The 21,249-nt window shown below is 58.9% G+C and overlaps 3 protein-coding genes and 1 non-coding gene across 4 annotated transcripts; 3 read left to right on the forward strand and 1 right to left on the reverse strand.

Annotated features, from left to right (window-relative positions):
* Positions 1 to 666: 666 nt before the first annotated feature.
* TRNAS-GCU (transfer RNA serine (anticodon GCU)) lies at positions 667 to 748 on the reverse strand. Its single transcript has one exon. It is a non-coding gene; the product is annotated as a tRNA-Ser (tRNA).
* Positions 749 to 1,226: 478 nt separating this feature from the next.
* B4GAT1 (beta-1,4-glucuronyltransferase 1) lies at positions 1,227 to 3,489 on the forward strand. Its single transcript, XM_066355161.1, has 2 exons — positions 1,227 to 2,400; positions 2,652 to 3,489. Exons 1-2 carry the CDS (start codon positions 1,345 to 1,347, stop codon positions 2,841 to 2,843), a joined length of 1,248 nt encoding a protein of 415 aa, XP_066211258.1. The 5' UTR covers positions 1,227 to 1,344; the 3' UTR covers positions 2,844 to 3,489.
* A 251-nt stretch (positions 3,490 to 3,740) lies between these two features.
* BRMS1 (BRMS1 transcriptional repressor and anoikis regulator) lies at positions 3,741 to 11,508 on the forward strand. Its single transcript, XM_066358223.1, has 10 exons — positions 3,741 to 3,895; positions 6,764 to 6,909; positions 7,013 to 7,103; positions 7,285 to 7,412; positions 7,592 to 7,671; positions 7,748 to 7,844; positions 8,376 to 8,468; positions 9,623 to 9,687; positions 10,523 to 10,562; positions 10,964 to 11,508. The coding sequence occupies exons 2-10, from the start codon at positions 6,771 to 6,773 to the stop codon at positions 10,969 to 10,971; spliced, it is 741 nt and encodes a 246-aa protein (XP_066214320.1). The 5' UTR covers positions 3,741 to 3,895; positions 6,764 to 6,770; the 3' UTR covers positions 10,972 to 11,508.
* A 266-nt stretch (positions 11,509 to 11,774) lies between these two features.
* Positions 11,775 to 18,735, forward strand: RIN1 (Ras and Rab interactor 1). Its single transcript, XM_066349970.1, has 10 exons — positions 11,775 to 12,550; positions 12,688 to 12,868; positions 12,968 to 13,082; positions 13,177 to 13,249; positions 13,355 to 13,446; positions 13,591 to 14,325; positions 14,571 to 14,876; positions 15,176 to 15,307; positions 15,454 to 15,605; positions 16,503 to 18,735. The coding sequence occupies exons 1-10, from the start codon at positions 12,465 to 12,467 to the stop codon at positions 16,989 to 16,991; spliced, it is 2,361 nt and encodes a 786-aa protein (XP_066206067.1). The 5' UTR covers positions 11,775 to 12,464; the 3' UTR covers positions 16,992 to 18,735.
* The last annotated feature ends 2,514 nt before the right edge of the window (positions 18,736 to 21,249 follow it).

Genomic DNA, 21,249 nt, shown 5'->3' on the forward strand with positions numbered 1-21,249 from the left:
CTTGGCTCCCCACTGCCTGTGGAGCAGTGGAAAAACACCTTACCCTGACGCTCCAGGCACAGCACTCAAACAGTTACTACAGAGAATTGATTTATCAGTCAAAGGGCCTGCCCTTCACAACAGCCTCTCCTCTTCTAAAGAATCCATGGATCAATTATTCCACAAACACTTATTAAGCGCCTTCTGTATGAGACTGCTGTTAGAATATTCAAGACCTTCTGCTTGTGTGTGTTTGTCTTGGGGGATTGGTGTGGATCCAAGGTCTCTCCTTTGGGAGAGAATTGCTGCGGGAAGCAGAATCATTGGGCTGAATAGAGTAATGATTTAAATTATCAAACCCCACCACCACCCTTAAGTTCCACTGTAATAGAGAGGGAGGTGGCCCTTCAGGGGTGATTCTCTGGTTAACATATTGGCCCCTAATTTGGCATTGGTCAGAATTCCAGTTCTGGTCTTCTAGGTCCCCTCAGACCAGGGGCCTTTATCTGGGCAGAAAGAAAAGTAGACTTCTCACCCGCTGTTCAGAAGGTACAGAGGATCCCTCCCTGAAGGGGGAGGAGATGCATGGCGAACAGAGACCTGAGTTAAGCCACATTGTCCTCAACCTGGTGCTCCAGACCTGCGGGATGCAGAAAATAAAGAATCACCCACTGCGTAAAACACGACCGACGAGGATGGGATTCGAACCCACGCGTGCAAAGCACAATGGATTAGCAGTCCATCGCCTTAACCACTCGGCCACCTCGTCCCACGTCTGAACTCCTCTTTCTAAATTTTCTTATCTGTTATCTCCTCCGTACCCTCTGGCTCCCTTATACTCATTTTTCAAGGGGTCTTTGTAGGATCTACAGGAGGGAAAGACAGAAGAAAGAAGGGATTGGGTTTGGGGGGATTTTTTTTTTTTTTTTTTTTTTTTCTGTTCCTTTCCTCTCGCGGCAGCAGGGAACCCGCATCAGCCTTCATTAAGCTGCAGCCGATCTTTGCCACGGCTTCCCCTCCTTGTGTTGAGGGCGAGCGCACCAAGATTTCATGACACACCTAGCCCAGGGGGTTCGCGCGCTGACCCTGATGAAGTGGATGCATGTAACTGGAAAACCCGGGATGCGGGCGGAGGGCAGATGCAGCGTTTGCAAAGCGAGCCGCACGGGCGGCGAGTGCAGTGGCTCCTCCACACGTGCAGGGGGCGAGCTGGCGCGCCCGGAGACCAGTGAGATTGTGCACCAGGCTCGGCTCGCCTCGGCTCGCTTCGGCTGCGCTCGGTAGGCTGCGGAAAATCCGGGCTTGCGGTGGCTAGCCGAGGCTGTGGCTAGGTGGTCCCTGCAGCGCGCTCGAGCCCCGAGAGCCATGCAGATGTCCTACGCTATCCGGTGCGCCTTCTACCAGCTGCTGCTGGCTGCGCTAATGCTGGTGGCGATGCTGCAGCTACTCTACCTGTCGCTGCTGTCCGGGCTGCACGGACAAGAGGAGCAAGACCAATATTTTGAGTTCTTTCCCCCGTCCCCGCGGTCCGTGGACCAGGTCAAGGCGCAGCTCCGCACTGCGCTGGCCTCTGGAGGCGTCCTGGACACCAGCGGCGACTACCGCGTCTATAGGGGCCTACTGAAGACCACCATGGACCCCAATGATGTGATCCTAGCCACGCACGCCAGCGTGGACAACCTGCTGCATCTGTCGGGCCTGTTGGAGCGCTGGGAGGGCCCGCTATCCGTGGCGGTGTTCGCGGCCACCAGAGAGGAGGCGCAGCTGGCCACGGTGCTGACCTACGCTCTGAGCAGCCACTGCCCCGATATGCGCGCCAGAGTCGCCATGCACCTTGTGTGCCCCTCGCGCTATGAAGCTGCCGTGCCTGACCCCCGGGAGCCTGGGGAGTTTGCCTTGCTGCGGTCCTGCCAGGAGGTTTTTGACAAGCTAACCAGAGTGGCCCAGCCTGGGATCAATTACGCACTGGGTACCAATGTTTCCTACCCCAATAACCTGCTGAGGAATCTGGCTCGTGAGGGGGCCAGCTATGCTCTGGTCATCGATGTGGACATGGTTCCTAGTGAGGGACTATGGAGAGGCCTGCGGGAAATGCTGGACCAGAGTAAACAGTGGGTAGGGACAGCGTTGGTGGTGCCTGCCTTTGAGATCCGCCGAGCCCGCCGCGTGCCCACTAACAAGAATGAGCTGCTGCAGCTCTATCAGGTGGGCGAGGTGCGGCCGTTCTATTATGGGCTGTGCACGCCCTGCCAGGCGCCCACCAACTACTCTCGCTGGGTCAACCTGCCTGAAGAGACCTTGCTGAGACCTGCCTACGTGGTGCCTTGGCAGGACCCCTGGGAGCCATTCTACGTAGCTGGAGGCAAGGTTCCTACCTTCGACGAACGCTTTCGGCAGTACGGTTTCAATCGCATCAGCCAGGTGCCCATTAGGGAGAGGGCAGGGGAAATGGGGCAAGAAGGGTGATAGGGTCAGGGAGCTAGGGGTAGCCCTGGATGGGAAGGGGCAATGAGGCAGTAGGGATCATAGTTCAGTAGTGCTGAATGGTGCAGAAGATCCAGGATGCCTCCAGAGGAGTGTGGATGCTGGAGTTGGCTTTAGGAATGTCAGTCTTGGCCCTAGTACTGTCATCAAACTCTGCTAATCTGTCTCTTCCCCCCCCCCCCCCACAGGCCTGTGAGCTGCACGTGGCAGGATTTGATTTCGAGGTGCTGAATGAAGGTTTTCTGGTTCATAAGGGCTTCAAAGAAGCCTTGAAGTTCCATCCCCAAAAGGAAGCCGAAAATCAGCACAATAAGATTCTTTACCGCCAGTTCAAACAGGAGTTGAAGGCCAAGTACCCCAACTCCCCCCGTCATTGCTGAGTCCCTCCCTGCCCTTGTCTGAGAAGTCTCAGCCTCCTCCCTCCTTAGGCCGCCCCTCAGGCCTGACAGGGGTAAGAAATGTCACCCCACTTTACAGTGGTAGCTGTGGTGTTGGAACACTGGACTTGAATATGGGGTGCTGGGATGAAGTCCTAGCTTTACCACTAACTAGCTGTGTGGCCTTGAGCGAATCCTGTTCCCTCTCTGAGTCTCAGTTACCCCATCTATAAAAGGGGAGGTGAGAATACCTACCTCACAGAACTGTTGGTAGGCTCAAATGAGATACTTTATGTAAAAACATTCTGTAAGCTTCGTACAAATGTGAAGTATTATTAATATTATTACAGTATTATTATTATTGTTGTTATTAACAATCTTTGGTGGGTAGACAGTAGGAGAGCAAAAAGTATGAATGAGGCAGAGCGGAAAAGTTTGAGTACTTAACAAAACGGGCTTTTTAAAAAGAAATCAGATAAAGACTGAATTTAGTTCTTAGCTTTTGGGCTAAAGCCTAAACTTCCTGGTTCTCCCACACCTCAGGAGTTCTGGAGAAGGGAAGGGTCTGTAGGTTCCGTGCCCTCGAATAGGCTGGGCTGGGTTATTTGCCGAACAATAACAATTGTAAATAAATGAGTGTTCACACCTAGAGCTGGCTCCATTACTCTCCTGAACCCGGCAGGCCGAGGGGTCGTGGGTTCTCCCCTTTCACGGGGGGTCCTGGGAGGTGACCGCGAGCCGATGGGCACCGCTCTAAAGCAAGAAACCACAAGGGTTTTTTCCCAGGGCTGATAGCCTGTGTGGATTTCGGCCGGTAGCTATGGAAACCAGCGCGCAGTATCCCAGCATGCCTCGCCCCAGCAGTCCAATTGTGAGCTTCCGACGGGCGCCTCCTGATGATGAATACGAACGCGCGACAGGCCCCACCTCCCCGTAAACAGGGACCGGCGCAGCGCTTCCGGGAGCCAGGCACTGGCGGCAAGCACCCGCAGTTGCGGACACCCGGCACCTGTCAAGGAGTCTCGGACGTGAGACCGGAGTCTCCACTTCCTGCGGTGCGTAACGCCACCCATGGCACCTGGTTCGGTCTCTCCAGCGAGTTGGTCGGATCCCGGCAGAAGCGGAGACTTAACCGGCGGGACGCGTGCAGGGCCGCGGGCCCCATGCTGGCTGCGGAAGAGCCAGTGATTCCCCGGCCGGCGCCGGCGCATGCGGGGATGGAGCGGGGCGGGAGGCTCCGGGCGCGCTCGGAGTTGTCCTCTGGAGCATGGGGACTATGGAGACCTGCATTCGAGATGCTCATTTTCTGAAAAGATAACGTGCATGTGCAAAGCGCCTTGCAGTTTGCTTTTCCATCCCTTACCCCAGCAATCTTTACGACATTCCGAGTAGCAGTGGTTATTCTCTGCACTGGTGTAAGGAGGGGAGGCTGTGATTTAATTGAGCTCATTCAGTAGAATAAGAAGCACCCCTCTGGCCCCTATTACGTTGCATCATCTTACTAAGTAAATATGTTTAACAGTGAAGAGGAATTGAAAAATGTGGGATTGTTGGAACTGAGTGAGAATGGGAACGATAAGACTGATTTGGAGAACCAAGGTTTTCAGATCAGGTTCAGATTATTAGTGAAATCATTGAGGAATGTGACTAAACTCTCCTTGAGTCCAGTTATTTTACAAAACTCGAATTTATGTCAAGGAAGGTTAACAGAAAACACTTTGGGTTTGCTACCACTACAGGGGCCTGGGACTACCAAGAAGTAAAGCCAACCCTTGCCTTGCTAAAAGTGTTTGTTTAATTTATATTTGTGACTCCTCCAGTCATCAAGTGAGTTGGTACTGTGCTAGGCGAATAAGGCACCTGTGCAGCCCTGCCCTGGGGAGGCTTGGATTTGGTTGGGGAGACAGACATGAGATGGGCAAATAGAGAGGAAATGTAAGCAAATAAGGCTTCCTGGAGAGAGTGAAGTCTACTCTGATTTAAAGGCCTACAAAACAGTGCCCAGAGGAGTTGGAAGTACATCACAGTGAACTAGAAGCCCCCAGCAGGCAGAGATTATCTTCTGAGAAGCCTGTTTAGTTTAGGTGATCTCTTGGCAGCATTTGGCACTGTCACTTCTCCTTCCTTCTGAAATTATCTCCATGACTTTGAATTTTTCCTTCTCCACCTCTTGGTAATTTCCTTCTTTGCCAGGGTCTCATCCGCTGCCCCCTGTTGAGCCTGAGAGTTCCATCAGAGATGTTGTTTCATTCCACACACACTACCTTGCTGGTTGCAAGCTAGTCCAGGACCTGAAGAATTCACCAGATGCCATTGACTGGATCTCTGCAGCCCAGATTTCTCTCTGAGGCTTAGGCCAATGTGCCCCAGCCCTGCCCCTTCTCTCACTGTGGGGTCTTTGCACATGCTACTCTACTTGAAATGTTCCCTCCCTCAACCAGCTCATCTCATCTGTGTGGCCCATCTTTGTCTGCAAGCCCTCATGGTGCAGCAGCTCCAGGTCCCAGTTAGACCCTTCCCCCATGCTCCCCAGCTCTTAACTCCTCACACCACACTGTTGGTCTGCTTCTGTGCCCTTTTCTCCCAGGAACTTGTGAACAACTGAAGGTCAGAGACTGTCTGTCACAGTTGTGCCCAGCTCCTACCATAGTGTATGATGGTACCTAGCATACATTAGAGTTTCAATAAATATTAGATGAGGGAATAAAAGAAGGGATGCTTACCAGACCAGGTAATGGCACAGTGGATAGAGCATCGGACTGGGATGCAGAGGACCCAGGTTCGAGACCCCAAGGTTGCTAGCTTGAGCGTGAGCTCATCTGGTTTGAGCAGGGCTCACCAGCTTGAGCCCAAGGTTGCTGGCTCAAGCAAGGGGTCACTCGGTCTGCTGTAGCCCCACAGTCAAGGCACATATGAGAAAGCAATCAATGAACAACTAAGGTGTTGCAACGAAAAACTAATGATTGATGCTTCTCATTTCTCTCCGTTCCTGTCTGTCTGTCCCTATCAGAGAGAGTCAGAGAGAGGGATACCTCTCTCTGACTCTCTCTGTCTCTGTAAAAAAAAAAAAGGAAGGGAAGGCAACTATGATAAGCACTGAGAAATATTGGCATTAGGCACAAGGTTGTTGGTTGACTCTGAGTGATGATACAGATGTCAGAACAGGAGGGAGGTGAAAGTAGGAAGAGGAAGGGTGCACACTGAAAGGCAGCTGTGAAGTGGAAAACGAGGAGTGTTTAAATGGAACAGGGTGAGGCTTTGTGTTTCTGCCTTTCCTATGTGGTGGCAAATACCTTTAGCCTCTACAGTTCCGGGAAAAGGAACTGTCAGGAGGGCGTGCTGAAAATACAGAAGAGGGAGGGGAGCACTGCTGATGTGAAGTCCCAGAGGAAGCGGAAGGAGATGGGACTGGATCCAGAGCACAGAGAGAAGAGTTTGTAGAGTGTTCTCAGGAAGAGACGTGGAGGGTGTTAAAAGCAGAAGGAACGTTGTGAGGGGATGGGGGGAGGAAAGAGGTGCCTGGTCTGTTCAAGACTTGGCCATTAGATGGGATGAAGGCACTGGACCAGTTCAGTGTAGTCGGTGCAGGGCCTTGAAAGCCCATCAGTTTGGGTCCAGTCCCATCGGCAGCGGGGAGCCCGCCCTTGGCCTCTCCCCTCTATGGATCATCAGCTTGGCCAGTGTTCCCAGGATTGGGATCACCAGCAATGGCCAAGGGCATGAGCACCGCCATGGCTTCTGGCAGATGTGCAGACGGGGCACCTCGCACCTTCTCCACCTAGTGTGTGCTCAGGGTGTGGCAGGTCCTGTCACTTTCCCAGCTGTCCCCAGCTGTGGTCAGGCCTCCTTTGACTCCCCGCATGGCTGCTTTCACACTTGGAGCTGTGGGCGGTGGTGAGCGATGGCTCGATTCCTTCTTCCAGAGCCCAGATGCCTATCCAGCCGCCAAGCAAAGACACGGAGGAGACGGAAGCAGAGGGCGACTCAGCCGCAGAAATGAACGGGGAGGAAGAGGAAAGTGAGGAGGAACGAAGTGGCAGCCCGACGGAGTCTGAGGAGGAGAGTTCAGGTAAGCCACACACATGCATGCACACTTACACGCACGCATGCACACTTACACACACGAGTGCCTGCCTGGTTCTCAGCCAGCCCTGACTGGCCTCTTGTCCCAGAGATGGATGACGAGGACTATGAGCGGCGCCGCAGCGAGTGTGTCAATGAGATGCTGGATCTGGAGAAGCAGTTCTCGGAGCTAAAGGAAAAGTAAGCGTGGGGTACCTGGGGCTAAGTCTTCAGGCCCCTGGGGTGAGGAGGCCATGGGCCTGGTGCTGGGCGGGGGTGGCTGAGGCCCAGAGCGAGTGCACGAGTGAGGGGCTGAGGCTGGGCCTGCCGTGGATCGGGGGCTCTGTGTGTGTTTGACGGATGAGCACATGTCACCTCCCAGGTTGTTCAGGGAACGACTGAGTCAGCTGCGGGCGCGGCTGGAGGAAGTGGGGGCTGAGAGAGCACCCGAATACACGGAGCCCCTCGGGGGGCTGCAGCGGAGCCTCAAGATTCGCATTCAGGTGGCAGGTCTGTGGGCTGTCCTGTGCTCTGGGATGGGTCCCAGTCTCCCTCGCTGTTCCCCTGCGAGCCCATGGTCCCTTCCTCTCTCGTTCCGGCCTGGCATGGCCCATGCTCCTGGCCCCCCTTCTGGGGCACTGGGTTCCTTGGCCAAGCCTCCCCTCCCCTCTCCCTCCCCCCCTCTGCAGGGATCTACAAGGGCTTCTGTCTGGACGTGATCAGGAATAAGTATGAGTGTGAGCTGCAGGGAGCTAAACAGCACCTGGAGGTGACTGATGGGCACCTGGGGAGGAGGACGAAGTGGCCCGCCCATCCCCCCTGGCTGAGCGCTGCCCCCCTTCCAGAGCGAGAAGCTGCTGCTCTATGACACCCTGCAGGGGGAGCTGCAGGGGCGGATCCAGAGGCTGGAGGAGGACCGCCAGAGCCTGGACATCAGCTCAGGTGAGGCGAGGTGCGGGCCCTGGGCACCCCTCCGCTGGCCTGGTTCTGTTGGTGCCCACCTCCCACCGGGCCCTCAGGCTCCCTGCCTGCACCAGGGGAATGTAAGAGGGGCAGCTGTGGGAGTCCCGTGGAACCAGGCGTAGGAAGGGCTGGGCCCAGTGCCTGGCACACAGTGCTTAGGGGTTCGGGAAGAGTGGGTTCCCTGCTCTCTTTCCAGAACAGGAGGTGACATTCTGACACTCCCATACCTACGGTAGCCACCGTCCCCTCCATGTCTCTAGTGCCTGGGGAGGCAGGAATCGTCATCGTTCCACCATCCCCTAAACAAAAGAAGGAACAGGCTCACGACGCACAGTGACCTCTTCCCAGGTTGCACATCTGTGCAGCTGGGACCTGAACTCAGCTTCCAGCCCCAAGCCCAGGGTTCTCTCCGCTGTCCCGGGAGGTGGTTGATGGGGAAGGGCGGGTTACAACGGTGGGAGTGTCCCGGGAGGGCCCACACCGTGATCCTGACTCGGTCTGGGGACACAGAGTGGTGGGATGACAAACTGCACGCCAGAAGCAGCTCGAAGACCTGGGACTCCCTGCCACCCAGCAAGAGGAAGAAGGCACCCCTTGTCTCCGGTATCCTTCCACCAGGGCAGGGTGCAGAGTCAGCTCCAGACCCGAGGAAGAGCTGGAGGGACACGGAAGAGAGAGTCAGACTAGACACATCTGTGGTCGTCATGGCCTCATGTGGCCATGTCCAGGCAAATCCAGCTGTCAGGAATCTTTTTGTGGGGTCGTGGATCTCTCCTGGGCTGTGTGGACTGTGGGAAAATAGAAACATCCGTTTGCTGACCTCCACAGCTCCCTAAGGTGGAGTCCCATCTGAGACCCTCTGGCTCTCCGACTGCCCGGGCACGGCCCACCTTCCCAGCCCTGTGCCTTTGCTCACTGTCCACCCTTCTCTCGGAGTCCCTTCCGCGTCCTGGTGTGTTCAGCGCTCGGTCTCAGACGCTGCCTCCTCTGTGAAGCCTCTCCAGTCCTCCCCCCATAGCTCTGGCTTCTCTCTCATCTGCGCCTCTGTCGCCTAGACCTGGACACTCGCTTCCTGTGTGGGAGGTGGGAGCGGTTCCCTCTGTGCCGTCCCCTGTCCCCCCCGCCCCCCGCATGAGCCCTTCAATTTCAGGGCCTGCTATGCTTCTGTCCTGGCAGAGTCTAGCACAGAGCTGAACTTAATTTTCACTGCTGCTCCCTGGCACCCCCACCCCTTATCCCTGCAGTTGCTAGAAGCTCAAGGCATTGGCGCCTGGTGACAGGAGTCAGGTTTAGGGAGGGAGGGAGGGTCTAGACTGGGCGGACCTGAGTGAATGGGAGGTAAGAGTGTGGATGCATCAGGTACAGATGTCCCGAGAAGGGCCTGTGAACCCACAGGAGCGTTGTCTTCAGAATGAAACAGACCAGAATCTGTGTATAGATGGGGAAAGGGGACAAAGAATGGAAGGAGTAAGATCCCTGAGTAGATGGGATGGGCCTTGGCCTACTGACTGCGAGACTGGAAAGAAGAGGTAAGCAGGACCCAAGGTAGGGTAGGTAGAGGAGGGGCTTGGTGCCCCTCTGCCCTTGGCACACTCAGTGAAATAGGCCACAGTTACCCCTCCCCCCGGAGAACCTGGGGGCCAAGGACAGTGGAGCCTGAGCTCCAAGCCGAGTGCTCAGCGCTGCCTCTCCTGAGTGTCAGAGCCGAGACCACCGCCTGCCCCTCTGGGCTTGCTGCTTCCTTGACCCTGTGGCAGGCCCTTACATCGTGTACATGCTGCAGGAGATCGACATCCTGGAGGACTGGACGGCCATCAAAAAGGTGGGTCGCTGGCCCTGGCCGGTTGGCTCAGTGGTAGAGCATTGGCCGGGCATGCAGAAGTCCCGGGTTCGATTCCCGGCCAGGGCACACAGGAGAAGCGCCCATCTGCTTCTCCACCCCTCCCCCTCTCCTTCCTCTCTGTCTCTCTCTTCCCCTCCCGCAGCTGAGGCTCCATTGGAGCAGAGATGGCCCGGGCGCTGGGGATGGCTCCTTGGCCTCTGCCCCAGGCGCTAGAGTGGCTCTGGTCTCAATAGAGTGAGACCCCGGAGGGGCAGAGCATCACCCCCTGGTGGGCAGAGCGTCGCCCCCTGGTGGGCGTGCTGGGTGGACCCCGGTGGGGCGCATGCGGGAGTCTGTCTCTGTCTCTCCCCGTTTCCAGCTTCAGAAAAAAAAAAAAAAAGGTGGGTCGCTGCTGTCCGCTCTGCACCCGGTCCTGGAAGGGACTGTCAGTGCAGGCCCCACCCCGACACCAGCTCTGCTCCCTGCCGGCTTCCACCCTGGGCTTCCTGAGGCTCTGGGCATTGCTGCCAGCTCACAAGCCTCCTTTCACCCAAGGCTGCCCTGGAGGAGGGAACTTCTAGGCTGTGTCGGCCTCTCTCTTGTCCAGCTCAGGACTTGATGTGGTGGAGAAAGGGAAGAAGGAAGTTGGGCAGGCAGCAGAGCTGGCCAGGCCTCTGACAGGAGGTCACATCACAGCTCTGTCTAGAAAGAGTCTGATCACCCCGCCCCGGCTTGGCATGGCCCAGCAGCCCCCCGCCTTAGAGAGGCTAATGTGGAGGGGACTTGCCTGGCTGGTGGCAGGCTCTGAGGGGGGCTCTTCTTCTCCCCCACCCAGGCTAGGGCAGCTGTGTCCCCTCAGAAGAGAAAACCAGAGGGTAAGAACCGTAGGGGTTTCCCACCTCCCACCACCTGGCCCCTGGGCCTAGCCTCCAGAGAGCAGCCCAGAGAGAGGCGATGGCTGCGTCGCATCAAGGGTGTGGGAAAGTTTGGACAGTTGTGTGAGGGCACGGTGGGAGGTTGAGAGTAGGAGGTAGGGTGGGGTGGGAAACCAAGTTGATGGGGTTAGGGGGCAGAGTTCTCCACCAGGATTGGTCGCGGAGGGCTGGAACACTAAGCTCCAGAGCTGGGGAGCCCTGGTGGGCCCAGAGTACTGACGGGCCCACGTGGGAAGGCCAGACCAAGGCCATTCCCTTAAGTTCCCTAGATGAAGTGACTGTGTCCCTTTTGTTTCTTTTCCATTCACCTGCAATGATTTCCCTTTCCCACACACCCCCAGGACCATGACCTTGAGGTTCACAGCCAACTGGGCCCCTCAGAGCAACTGGCATCAAACCCAGGATTTGCATTTTCCTCCGCAGAAGGGCAGGCTGACAGGCCTCTCAGGGCCTTTCTAGCGGGCTCTCCAGTGCTGCCGCTGGGCTCTGCCCTGCCCTCCAGCAGTCAGTGGACTATTCCTCTGCCTCTCCGCGGGGCCTGTGCAGCTGTGGCCTGGAGCTGTTCTAGCCAAGCCGACCGTTTCCTCCATCCCCATCCAGCCCCCTGCCTTCCCCACCCGAAGGTCAGCCTTCTCAGTCCCCTCCCTGACAGAGAAGACATGCCTTGCGAAAGCACATCCTTTCTGCTGACCTTGGACCTGGCTCTCCCGTCACCGAGCCAGTGAGTGGAGCCCTGTTCATGGGAACTCGGAGCCAAAAATGGTATTTTAGGGGCCTGACGCAGCTCTTGTGGGGAGAGGCGGGCTGCCCAGGTCTTCTCAAGGCAGACTTCGGCGCCAGCCTCCCACATTGCAGGGACTGAAATTAAAACCTTTCTTGGGGCTACGGCATGACCCACGTGTGTCTGATTTAACTTGCAAGGGAATCGGGGTTTCCATGGGGAGTGCCTGAGACAGCCAGTCTCTTCTGGGGTCCCTGGTACCTCTCCTGGCCCAGCAGGAGCCTGCCTGCTCTGACTAGGGGTGTAGACTGGGGGAAAGGGGGCTCTCCTACAACCCAGGACTGCCTGGTGCTGGTGAACAAAGTCTGGAGCGACACGTGGCACAGGTAGAGCACGTGGCCTGAGAAGGGGAAGGCAGCTGGGGGCTCCATGCTTGGAGACTGGGTCATGTCTGCACCTGCCCCAGTGGCTTGGCGGATGGCAGGGCCTGTGTGCGTGGGAGGCAGCCGGCAGCAGTGCCATGTGCTGACACCTCACAGCCAGACTCCCCCCTGTTTAGTGCTGAGTGTTAGAACCACCCCCAGAACCTCAGTTAAAGCAAACGGGTTAGTTTCCATGGAGACAGGGCATCCTTTCTCCATGACAACCTGAAATCCCAAAACCCAAGTTAGGCTCAGGAATGAGTCATCTGTGACCAGTAGGAGGCACTCTCATAAGGCTGACCCCAAGGCTTGGACAGATGAACAATTGACCACAGACTTCCAGATGCCCCAAGGGCGAGGCTTGGGCCTGAGGGGAGGAGACAGGCCCTGCTTAACCCCTTCCCTCCCACCTGTGGTTTGAGGACGCTGCTGCGGGAGTCTGTGTGTGGAGGCGGCAGCCCCACAGCTGGGGCCCTCCGAGTGGCACCTGCATGGGGAGAACCCCTGCCCCTCAGGCTGGGCCCAGAACAGAGAACAAGTGGGCATTGCCCAGGCTGAGTGGACGCAGAAGAGTTAACTGGCGGGGTGTGACAGGGCGCACCGCCCTCAGGAAGTGTTACTCACCGCTGGGAATGTGCTCTTGCCTTGGAGGCTGGATTGTCTTCCTGAGTCCCAGGAGTAACCCAAGGAGCTCCCAGCATGGAAACCCATGGGGAGCCGGGAGCAGGCCCTGTTGGCACCCCCAGCCCTCCGCACCCCACACCTGAGCACCTGGAGAGAGAAAAGTTAGTGAGGTGGCTGGGCAGCCAGGGCGGGCAGGGAGGGCCACAGGGCAGGCTCTGTCCCAGGGCAGAGGAGGGGGAAAGGGTGGGCAAGGGTCTCAGCTCCCGGAACGTGGCTCAGGTCCGGTGCCTGCCTCCAGGCCGGCCCAGGAGCCGCTGTACGATGTGCCCGATGCCGGCGGGGGGCAGGCTGGTGGGCCCCAGCGGCCCGGGCGCGCGGTGAGCCTGCGGGAGCGCCTGCTGCTCACGCGGCCTGTGTGGCTGCAGCTGCGGGCCAACGCAGCGGCGGCGCTGCACGTGCTGAGGACCGAGCCCCCGGGGGTGAGTCTCGCCCCCACCCCCAGAGACTGGCCTGCCAGGGCTGGGAGGGAGATGGGCTGGACAGGAAGGTCCTGAGCCTCTGACCCCCTCCATTCTCAGACGTTCCTGGTGCGGAAATCTAACACTCGCCAGTGCCAGGCTCTGTGTGTGCGGCTGCCTGAGGCCAGTGGCCCTTCCTTCGTCTCTAGTCACTATATCCAGGAGAGCCCGGGGGGTGAGAGGGACTGGCCTGGAGGGAAGGGGGGTGGGAGCAGAGGCTGGACCCCGCGGGAGGATCCCATAGAGAACAGCCGCACCTCATCTCCCAGGCATCTCCTTGGAGGGATCTGAGCTCGTCTTCCCGGACCTAGTCCAGCTCATCTGTGCCTACTGCCACACCCGGTGAGTCTGCCCGCAGGCACCCAGTATCCCGGACAGCCTGCCCTCCCCGCCCTGTGGCCCCAGGCATCCCTCACCCCTGACTGTCTGCCCCCTCTCTGGCCTCAGGGACATCCTCCTTCTCCAGCTCCAGCTCCCCAGGGCCATCCGCCAGGCAGCCACCCACAAGGAGCTGGAAGCCATCTCCCATTTGGGCATTGGTAAGGGCTCCCCTGCTGCCCATTTCACAGATGGACAAACCGAGGCCAAGGGGGATAGGGGGGGCACTTGGGCACACTTACCTTGCCTTCAGTTGGGCAGACCCCTGATTCTTTCGGAGACCCTAATTGATTTTTCTTCTCTAGAGTTCTGGAGCTCCTCCCTCAACACCAAGGCTCCACCTGGCCCATCTGGAGGCCCGCTGCTGCCCAGGCTGAAGCCACGGTCCTCACAGGAGCTGGACCAGGGCACCGGAGCCGCCCTGTGCTTCTTCAACCCCCTGTTCCCAGGGGATCTGGGCCCCACCAAGCGGGAGAAATTCAGGAGTTTCAAAGTGCGCGTATCCACAGAGACCTCCAGCCCCCTGTCTCCACCTGCTGTGCCCCCGCCCCCTGTCCCGGTGCTGCCAGGAGCAGCCCCCAACCAGACAGAAAGGCTGCCCCCTCACCAGCTTCTGCGGAGGGAGAGCTCGGTGGGGTACCGTGTGCCAGGGGGTGCCAGCCCTGGCCTCCCTTCCTTGCCCTCCCTCCAGGAGGTGGACTGTGGCTCCCCCAGCAGCTCCGAGGAGGAGGGGACCCAGGGCTCTCAAGGGAGTCCGGCAAGCTCACCCCGCCTTCGTCGCAGGCGTCCTTTGCTTCGGTCCATGAGTGCTGCCTTCTGTTCCCTGCTGGCCCCCGAGCGGCAGGTCGCCCGGGCCGCGTCCGCACTGATGCAGGACCGCCACACAGCTGTGGGCCAGCTGGTGCAGGACCTCCTGACCCAGGTGCGGGCTGGCCCGGAGCGCCAGGAGCTGCAGGGGATTCGCGAGGCCCTGAGCCGGGCGCGGGCCATGCTGAGCGCTGAGCTGGGCCCCGAGAAGCTGCTGCCCCCCGACAGACTGGGTGAGCCTCCGGCCCAGGCCTGCGCTGGCTCAGCCATCTGACTTCCCCACACCGCCCTCCTTTGTCTCTGGTCTCACCACCCTTCAAGTGAATGTCACCCCCACTGCTGTCCCTGCACTCGCTGGCCTCGCCGAGATCCCTCCTCCTTTTCAACCCTGTCACTCCCGGACTGCGCCCCTTCTCCTTTGGATGCTGCCCCCACCCCAGCCTGGATCCCCTCACCCCTTGCTCTCCTCTGCTCACAGAATGTGTCCTGGAGAAGTCGCTGCATCATTCGGTGCTGAAGCCTCTCCGGCCCATCCTGGTGACCCGACTGCGGCGCCGACTATCTGCCGACGGCTCCCTGGGCCGCCTGTCTGAAGGCTTTCGCTTGGCCCGAACCCAGGGCCCTGGAGCCTTTGGCTCCCGCGTGAGCCCACCCTCCGTGGTGGAGATAGAGCAGGTCCGCCAGAAGCTGCTGCAGCTGCTCCGTGCCTACTCCCCCAGCGCACAGGTCAAGCGGCTCCTGCAGGCCTGCAAGCTGCTCTACACGGCCCTGAGGGCCCACTTGGGTACGCCCGTCCCCCCACCTCCCACGGGCTCCGTGCTGTCAGAGGCCGGCTGCCCAGGTGGATTCCAGGAAAGGCACAGCAGGAGAAAAGATGGGTCCAGTGCTCCCATCTCACAGACGGTCTAACTGAGGCCCTGATTGGGGAGCATCCTCTCCCCAGCCTCTGCTCGTGGCTGCCATAGAGAACATGTTGTCCCAGGCCTGGCAGTTTGAAGGGAGGGTCACTGTCTAAGACAAGGAGTGGACTCTGATCCTGGGGCCCCAGCGAAGGCTGACGCTTTCTTCTCAACTACCACACAGGAGAGGGCGCAGGGGCCGACGAGTTCCTCCCGCTGCTGAGCCTGGTCCTGGCCCAGTGCAACCTTCCCGAGCTGCTGCTGGAGGCCGAGTACATGTCAGAGCTGCTGGAGCCCGCCTTGCTCACTGGAGAGGGTGAGGGGCCCCACGCACACGCCACCTCCCTGGCTGGGTCGGGCTAGTGTGCCTTCGCGCCCGCACGGCCTCCGCTAAGCTGGAAAGGGCAGAGGGAACATGTCACCCAACCCCATCCTGAGCTGCACTCTTCTCCTGTGTCCCAGGCGGCTACTACCTGACCAGCCTCTCCGCCAGCCTGGCCCTGCTGAGCGGCCTGAGCCAGGCCCACACCCTCCCGCTGAGCCCTTCGCAGGAGCTGCAGCGCTCTCTCTGCCTCTGGGAGCAGCGCCGCCTGCCGGCGAGCCACAGCTTCCAGGTAACGGGCTGTCTGCCCCAGACTGAGCCCTAGCGGCACCAAGGCTGGTCCTGCACCGCTCTGCAATAGAAACAGCACCCTATGTGGGACAAATGTTAAAGCCCGCCTTTCCAGGGAGAGTACATTCCACGTGCTGTCACTGTGCTCACTGCTCAAGGGGCTCAGCCCTTACCTTAGTCTTCACAGAATACAGCCATCATTATCCCCATTTTACAGATGAGGAAACTGAGTCGTGACGTGGAGAGGGAAGGGACACAGGTGGGGCTCTGCCCTCCCCTGGTGTCAGGCTTCCAGGCAATGCTCCCCTTCCCCTCCCACCTGGGCTCAGGCCTGCTGTTCTCAGACCAGATACCATCCCTCTCCTACCATCCCTCCCCTTCCCTCTCCTCCCCTCTCCTCCCCTCCCCTCCCCTTCCCTCCCCTCCCTCGCTTTGGTTGACTGCAGACTTTGTAGCCACATTCTGGGTTCAAATCCTGGCTCTGCTACTTTCTGGTGTGGGAGCTTGAGCAAGTTAGATAACTAATTTGTGCCTCAATTTTCTCATCTATGAAATGGGATAATAGTACCTGCATCCTGGGATGGAGTTCATGCAGGACAAGCACTCAGCTCACAGAGTTAACTCTAAGTATGATTGTCCAATTGTCTGGCTGCAGAGGGCGCTGGGCTCCTCCCTCCGGCCTGCAGTGTGACTCGCTAGCTAGCCTGAGCACGTCCCTCCCTTCCTTAGGCCCCCCCTGGAGCTCACCTTGTCTAAAGAGCCTTTTCCAACTGGTTCTACCACTGGAGTTATACCACCCGCCCCTGTCTCTGAAGAGCCTAAACTGAGACCTCAAGCTTTGCAGCCAGAATTGAGCATACAGGGTTGAGTTATTACTTTTGCCTCTCCTCCTACACAGCACCTCCTCCGCGTGGCCTATCAGGACCCCAGCAGTGGCTGCACCTCCAAGACTCTGGCCGTGCCCGCAGGGGCTTCAGTTGCCACCCTGAACCAGCTCTGTGCCACCAAGTTCCGAGTGACCCAGCCTGACACATTCGGCCTTTTCCTGTACAAGGACCAGGGCTACCACCGCCTGCCCCCCGGAGCCCTGGCCCACAGGCTTCCCACAACCGGCTACCTTGTCTACCGCCGCTGGGTAGAGCGGCCTGAGCCCCAGGGGGCCTCAGCTGGGGGTGCCACGGAGGAGAGCAGCAGCGGGCCAGAGGCAGAGGGCAGGCAGGAGGGGAAAGGGGGCCGGGGAGATGGAGACACTGAGGTCAAAGCCAGCCCCAGGGACAGCCGGGGAGAGTCTGAAGCAACTACTGCAAGGGATGATCCCCAGGCCAGGGGAGGCCCTGCTCAACCTGGAGGGCCAGAGGCCGAGGGGAGCTGGGCAGCAGAGGAGTAGCTGGGCAGCAGAGGAGTAGCTGGCAGTGGCCAGAGAATCATTTGGGAAAGAACAGAGCCTGCTGGGAGGGGCTTTCAGAGCCATCAGCTCCACTGACCAGGGCCACAGTCCCCTTAGACTCTCCCGCCTGCCACTATGTCACCTGAGATCTATCTTTATGGCCATACCTGCTGGCGGACTGCTGGAATGGCCACATCCGGGCACTGGAGTAAGGCTGAGGAGGGATGGGGAGTCCAGACCAAGGTCCTAAGGCCCTTTGCCTCTCACCCTTCTACCCCAGCTGGAGGCCGGCTAGCCTGCAGTAAGGAGTGTGCCCAACTGTGGCAGCTGGGGCAGGGCCACTGCCAGGCAGCTCCTCCAAGTCGGGGGCTTCGGGGCCCTGAAAGGCTCCACCTGCTCCTGGGTGTCAGGAGGGTTCAAGAGGGCAGCAAGGGCTCAGGGCTCCAGTCCTGCCCCAGCCCACCCGGAGGACTAGCACCTCCAAACCTCAGTGTCCGCACCTGTAAAGTAGGGGTGCGCTGGCATCCTGTCTTCTTCCAGACAGCTGCCAGGGATCAAAATGGATGGTTTTGCTGCAAAGCAGAACCCCTACTATAGAAAGGGGAAGGAGGGAGGTGAGACATTAACATTGCCTGCCGCACCCCTCCAAGTGCTGCTGTTCTCTGCACTTGCCGAAGGGTGATGTCCTGCCGTCAACCCTGTGGAGGTCCTGGAAATAAGGTCCAGCTGGAGGAGCGCCTGAGTCCCAGTCTCTCCCCAGGATGGGACGTCTCCCAGGCCCTCTGGCATCCCAAGGACACTGGACAGGGAGGTGGGCTTTCAAAGCAGATGGGGGAGTGGGGAGCTTGGAAACCATTTTCTTTGCATTTAACTCAAGAAACCATTTTCTCTGCATTTAACTCAGGAGCTTTACGAGGTCATGCTTATTATGGCCGGGAAAGTGACTCCTTAGATTGACACAGCCAGCCATTAGGGGTTCCCCCACCCAAGCCAGGGCATCAGGTGCCAGCTACAGCCTCTGGCCCTCTGTTCTAAGCCACCAATAAATTAACCCTCAAGGCCCAGCAGAGGTAATGCTGGCAATGACCACAAGGGGGTGCATGTGGCCCAGGAAGCTGGGTGGGTGACACCGGGAGGGTGGCTCCAGGGCCTCAGCAGCATGGGGAGTCCCAGGCTTTGTGCTCCTTCCGCCAGCCGCCAGGTAGCTGGGGACAGCAGGGGCTGCAGCGGCCAGCCCTCAGCTCCCTTGCAGTCGGGGTTCTGGACGAGGCCAGCCTGTCAGGGACCACTCTCTGGGAGGGGATTGTCCCCTGGTGGAGGAGGACCGCAGCTAGTCTGCAAGGCATTCCCTCAGGCCGTGTGCACTAAGGAACATCAGCCTACGTGACAAGTGGAAGGTGGGAATCCTGGGTGTCGGGATTTCAGACAAACCACATGCACCCCAGGTGCAGGGCTCCCAAGTCTCTCACTGGGCCACCAGCAGCGCTTCCCTTCCCACTTCCACCGCCACCACGGCTGCTCACTGAGAGGGAGTCTCCCCTTGAGCTTTCATATGTCCTCCCTCCCTAGCCCATGCCCATCCCCAGTGCCTCGCACACTGCTGGGCACTTCACAGACGCTCAATAAATGCTGCCCGCTGGTTGGAGTTTGATAAGTAAGAGTAGAGGGCAGTGCTGCGGGAAGCCGGGAGGTTCAGGGAGGGCTGGGTTCTGGGAACCCAACAAAGGACGTCCAACCAGAGAAGAAGGACTGAGAATGGTCGCAGGGGGTGCTTAGAGAACCCCAGGGCTGGGTGTGGAGCAGGTCTCACGGAAACTAGGACTGGCTGAGGCTCCGGGCCCCTGTCTTGGGGGCCTCTGCAAACTGCTCCCACCCTTTTCCCTACTGAGTCCTAATTCCTGGCTCCGGGAATTCAGCAACCCTGCCCCCAGCAGGGGTTCAGGGGGCTGGGCCAGGTAAATCAGCGTAAACAAGAGGCGTGGTACAAGGGTTGGGGCTCCAGGCGGAGTAGGCAATGATAGGCTGCTCTGTGACTGCTCTCATTATCCCCATTTTAACAGGTGAGGGAACTAAGGCTTGCTCAGGGAAAACGGCCTGTTACAGAGCACAGGGCTCGGACATCGGGGTGTGTGGGGCTTCTGACTCTGCAGTCCCGAAACTGAAGGACGATCTCCCCTTCTGCTCATCAATCCAATGTCTGCATGGGCCAAACTCCCCCAGCCCCAGCCAGAGGGCAGCGGATGTGCTCCGGGCAGTCACTGAGAGCCTACGCTGGGCTCGGATTCTGTGCTGCCCCCTCCTGTCCCTCAGCCTTCTACCTTTGGCCTCTGGAAGAGGAAGTCTAGGCTGGAGGCGCCACGCCTTGCCTGCGTCCACCTCGGCGGCGGCAGAGGAGCGCTGGAACCCAGACGCCGGGATCTCTCAAGGAGTACCGAGTCATTTCCTCCTTGGCAGAGCTGCCCTTATCACCTCTACAGTCACCGTAGTTCCATGTGTGAGTTTGTTTATTGTCTGTCTTCTTCGCTGGAAGGGCAGAGCCAGGTTGGCCTTGGTCCCGCTAAATCTCTGGGGCCTAGAACAATGCTTGGCCCGGAATTGGCACTTAGTAAATACACGCGGAGTGATTGATTCGGGGCGACTCAGCCTAAACAGTTCCTCGGTTCCTGGGGCTCGGGCAGCGCCTTCTACAGAGCTACCGCCAGGGGCGGGCACGCCCTGTTTCCAGCCGCAGGCCAGGTCCCCTTCTCACCTGAGGACACTGGCGGGCTCAGGGCACCCAGAAGACCCACGCCTCGTGCCAGGAAAGAAGCAGCTCTGCAGTGGGGCCCTGGGGCCGTCCTGCAAACGGGGATCTTGGGAACAGAGGTCCGGAAAGGGCTGAGGAAGGGGCCGCCTACTGCTCCGATGGCTTTAGGCTACCCTGTGTTTTGGTCGTTTGACCCCCGCCGGTGTCGCGACCCACAGGTTGAGAACCGCTGCCTTACATATTTCTTCTGCTGTTCAGAAGGTGACTCCATGACACACACACGGAGACAGGCTGACACGGAGACTTGTGATGACCTCCTACACAGAAACCTCATGACACACCTACCCATGCCGGCCTGCTGCTGATACACCCAAGTCCCCCACTCAGACATGGCACACACACACGTGCAAATTCAGTCTCACAGACACAAACTCGGAGACACACACATACTTTTTAAACTTTTGCTCATACAGAAGACATCCAAGCCCTTCTGACTAATCTCCCTCCCAGCCCTGGCCTATCCCTGCCGCCATTCAGCCACCCTGCTCCATGGATGCTGGTGGGGGCGATGAGCTGCTGCAAATCCCCCTGTGGGGGGTGCGGTGACCCCACTGTCCAGGCAAGAGCAGGAGCTCGCAGCACTGGGTGGGGAGCCTGAGCTCATCAGATTCCAGCCTGGGTGATTCACCGGAAGTGCCTGGGGAGGGTCTGGAGTGGGGGATGGGGGACTGGCCCAGGGCAGGGTCTTTGGGGGCTGAGGTGGCCTTTAGACCAGAGGGTCTTGGGTCCAGAGCAAGCCTCAAGTCTGGGGGAGGGCCCTCCTGAGGGGGCAGCCAAGCCTGAAGGGATGTCTGCTGGGCCTGGCTCCTGGGAGGGGCCTTAGGACACACAGCAGAGCCCCGGGATGAGACAATTGGCCCCTCCCACTTCGGCTTGGGCCCCTGACCCCACGCCTTTCTATTCCCAGCAGCTGGGTGTCTTTAGCAGGGGTTAGGCCAAGGGTGGGGGCAGGGGTGGGGTGATTTTCACAGCCATCTTGGCCCCTGGGGCTCTCAACCCAAGTGGACACCAGAGGCCCTGAGGGGCTAGACCTGCCTGGCCCCCGTCAAGACAGCGGGGCTACGGACTCTCGCTGCCTTGCCAGGGGAGACTTCTGCCAGAGTGCTGAGAAGGCAAGGCCGTCCCAGCACCAGAAATGTTTCCCAGCTTAGATGGAGTCCCCTGCTCCTGACACCCCTTCAGCCCCCTGCCTTCCAGGCCAGGCTGATGCGCAGAAGACCCAGCCGCTCATGCAGGGTGACAGGAAGAAAGGATGGGGCCAGGGACAGAACCAGGACACAGGAAGTGCCTTTCTTGGAACTTTGCACCAAAATAGCCCGTTCTGTCCCTACTCTGGGTCTCAGTGTCCCATTGGGAGGTGTGTGTCACCAAGGAGACCTTCCTCAGGGAGGGGCCAGAGCTGACCTTAGTCTGGCTTGTGCCTGCCACCCTCCCACTGCTTCCCACCCCCGC

Source organism: Saccopteryx leptura, chromosome 1 (assembly GCF_036850995.1).
Source record: "Saccopteryx leptura isolate mSacLep1 chromosome 1, mSacLep1_pri_phased_curated, whole genome shotgun sequence".
In the NCBI taxonomy this organism is placed as follows: domain Eukaryota; kingdom Metazoa; phylum Chordata; class Mammalia; order Chiroptera; family Emballonuridae; genus Saccopteryx; species Saccopteryx leptura.

Excerpts from the sequence above, each read along its gene's own strand:
- B4GAT1 (XM_066355161.1), top strand. The coding sequence starts at position 1,345 with ATGCAGATGTCCTACGCTATCCGGTGCGCCTTCTACCAGCTGCTGCTG. Across the intron at positions 2,401-2,651 it reads GTTTCAATCGCATCAGCCAG|GCCTGTGAGCTGCACGTGGC; the intron begins GTGCCCATTAGG and ends CCCCCCCCACAG.
- BRMS1 (XM_066358223.1), top strand. The coding sequence starts at position 6,771 with ATGCCTATCCAGCCGCCAAGCAAAGACACGGAGGAGACGGAAGCAGAG. Across the intron at positions 7,845-8,375 it reads GAGCCTGGACATCAGCTCAG|AGTGGTGGGATGACAAACTG; the intron begins GTGAGGCGAGGT and ends CTGGGGACACAG. Across the intron at positions 9,688-10,522 it reads ACTGGACGGCCATCAAAAAG|GCTAGGGCAGCTGTGTCCCC; the intron begins GTGGGTCGCTGG and ends TCCCCCACCCAG.
- RIN1 (XM_066349970.1), top strand. The coding sequence starts at position 12,465 with ATGGAAACCCATGGGGAGCCGGGAGCAGGCCCTGTTGGCACCCCCAGC. Across the intron at positions 13,083-13,176 it reads TATCCAGGAGAGCCCGGGGG|GCATCTCCTTGGAGGGATCT; the intron begins GTGAGAGGGACT and ends CTCATCTCCCAG. Across the intron at positions 13,447-13,590 it reads CATCTCCCATTTGGGCATTG|AGTTCTGGAGCTCCTCCCTC; the intron begins GTAAGGGCTCCC and ends TTTCTTCTCTAG.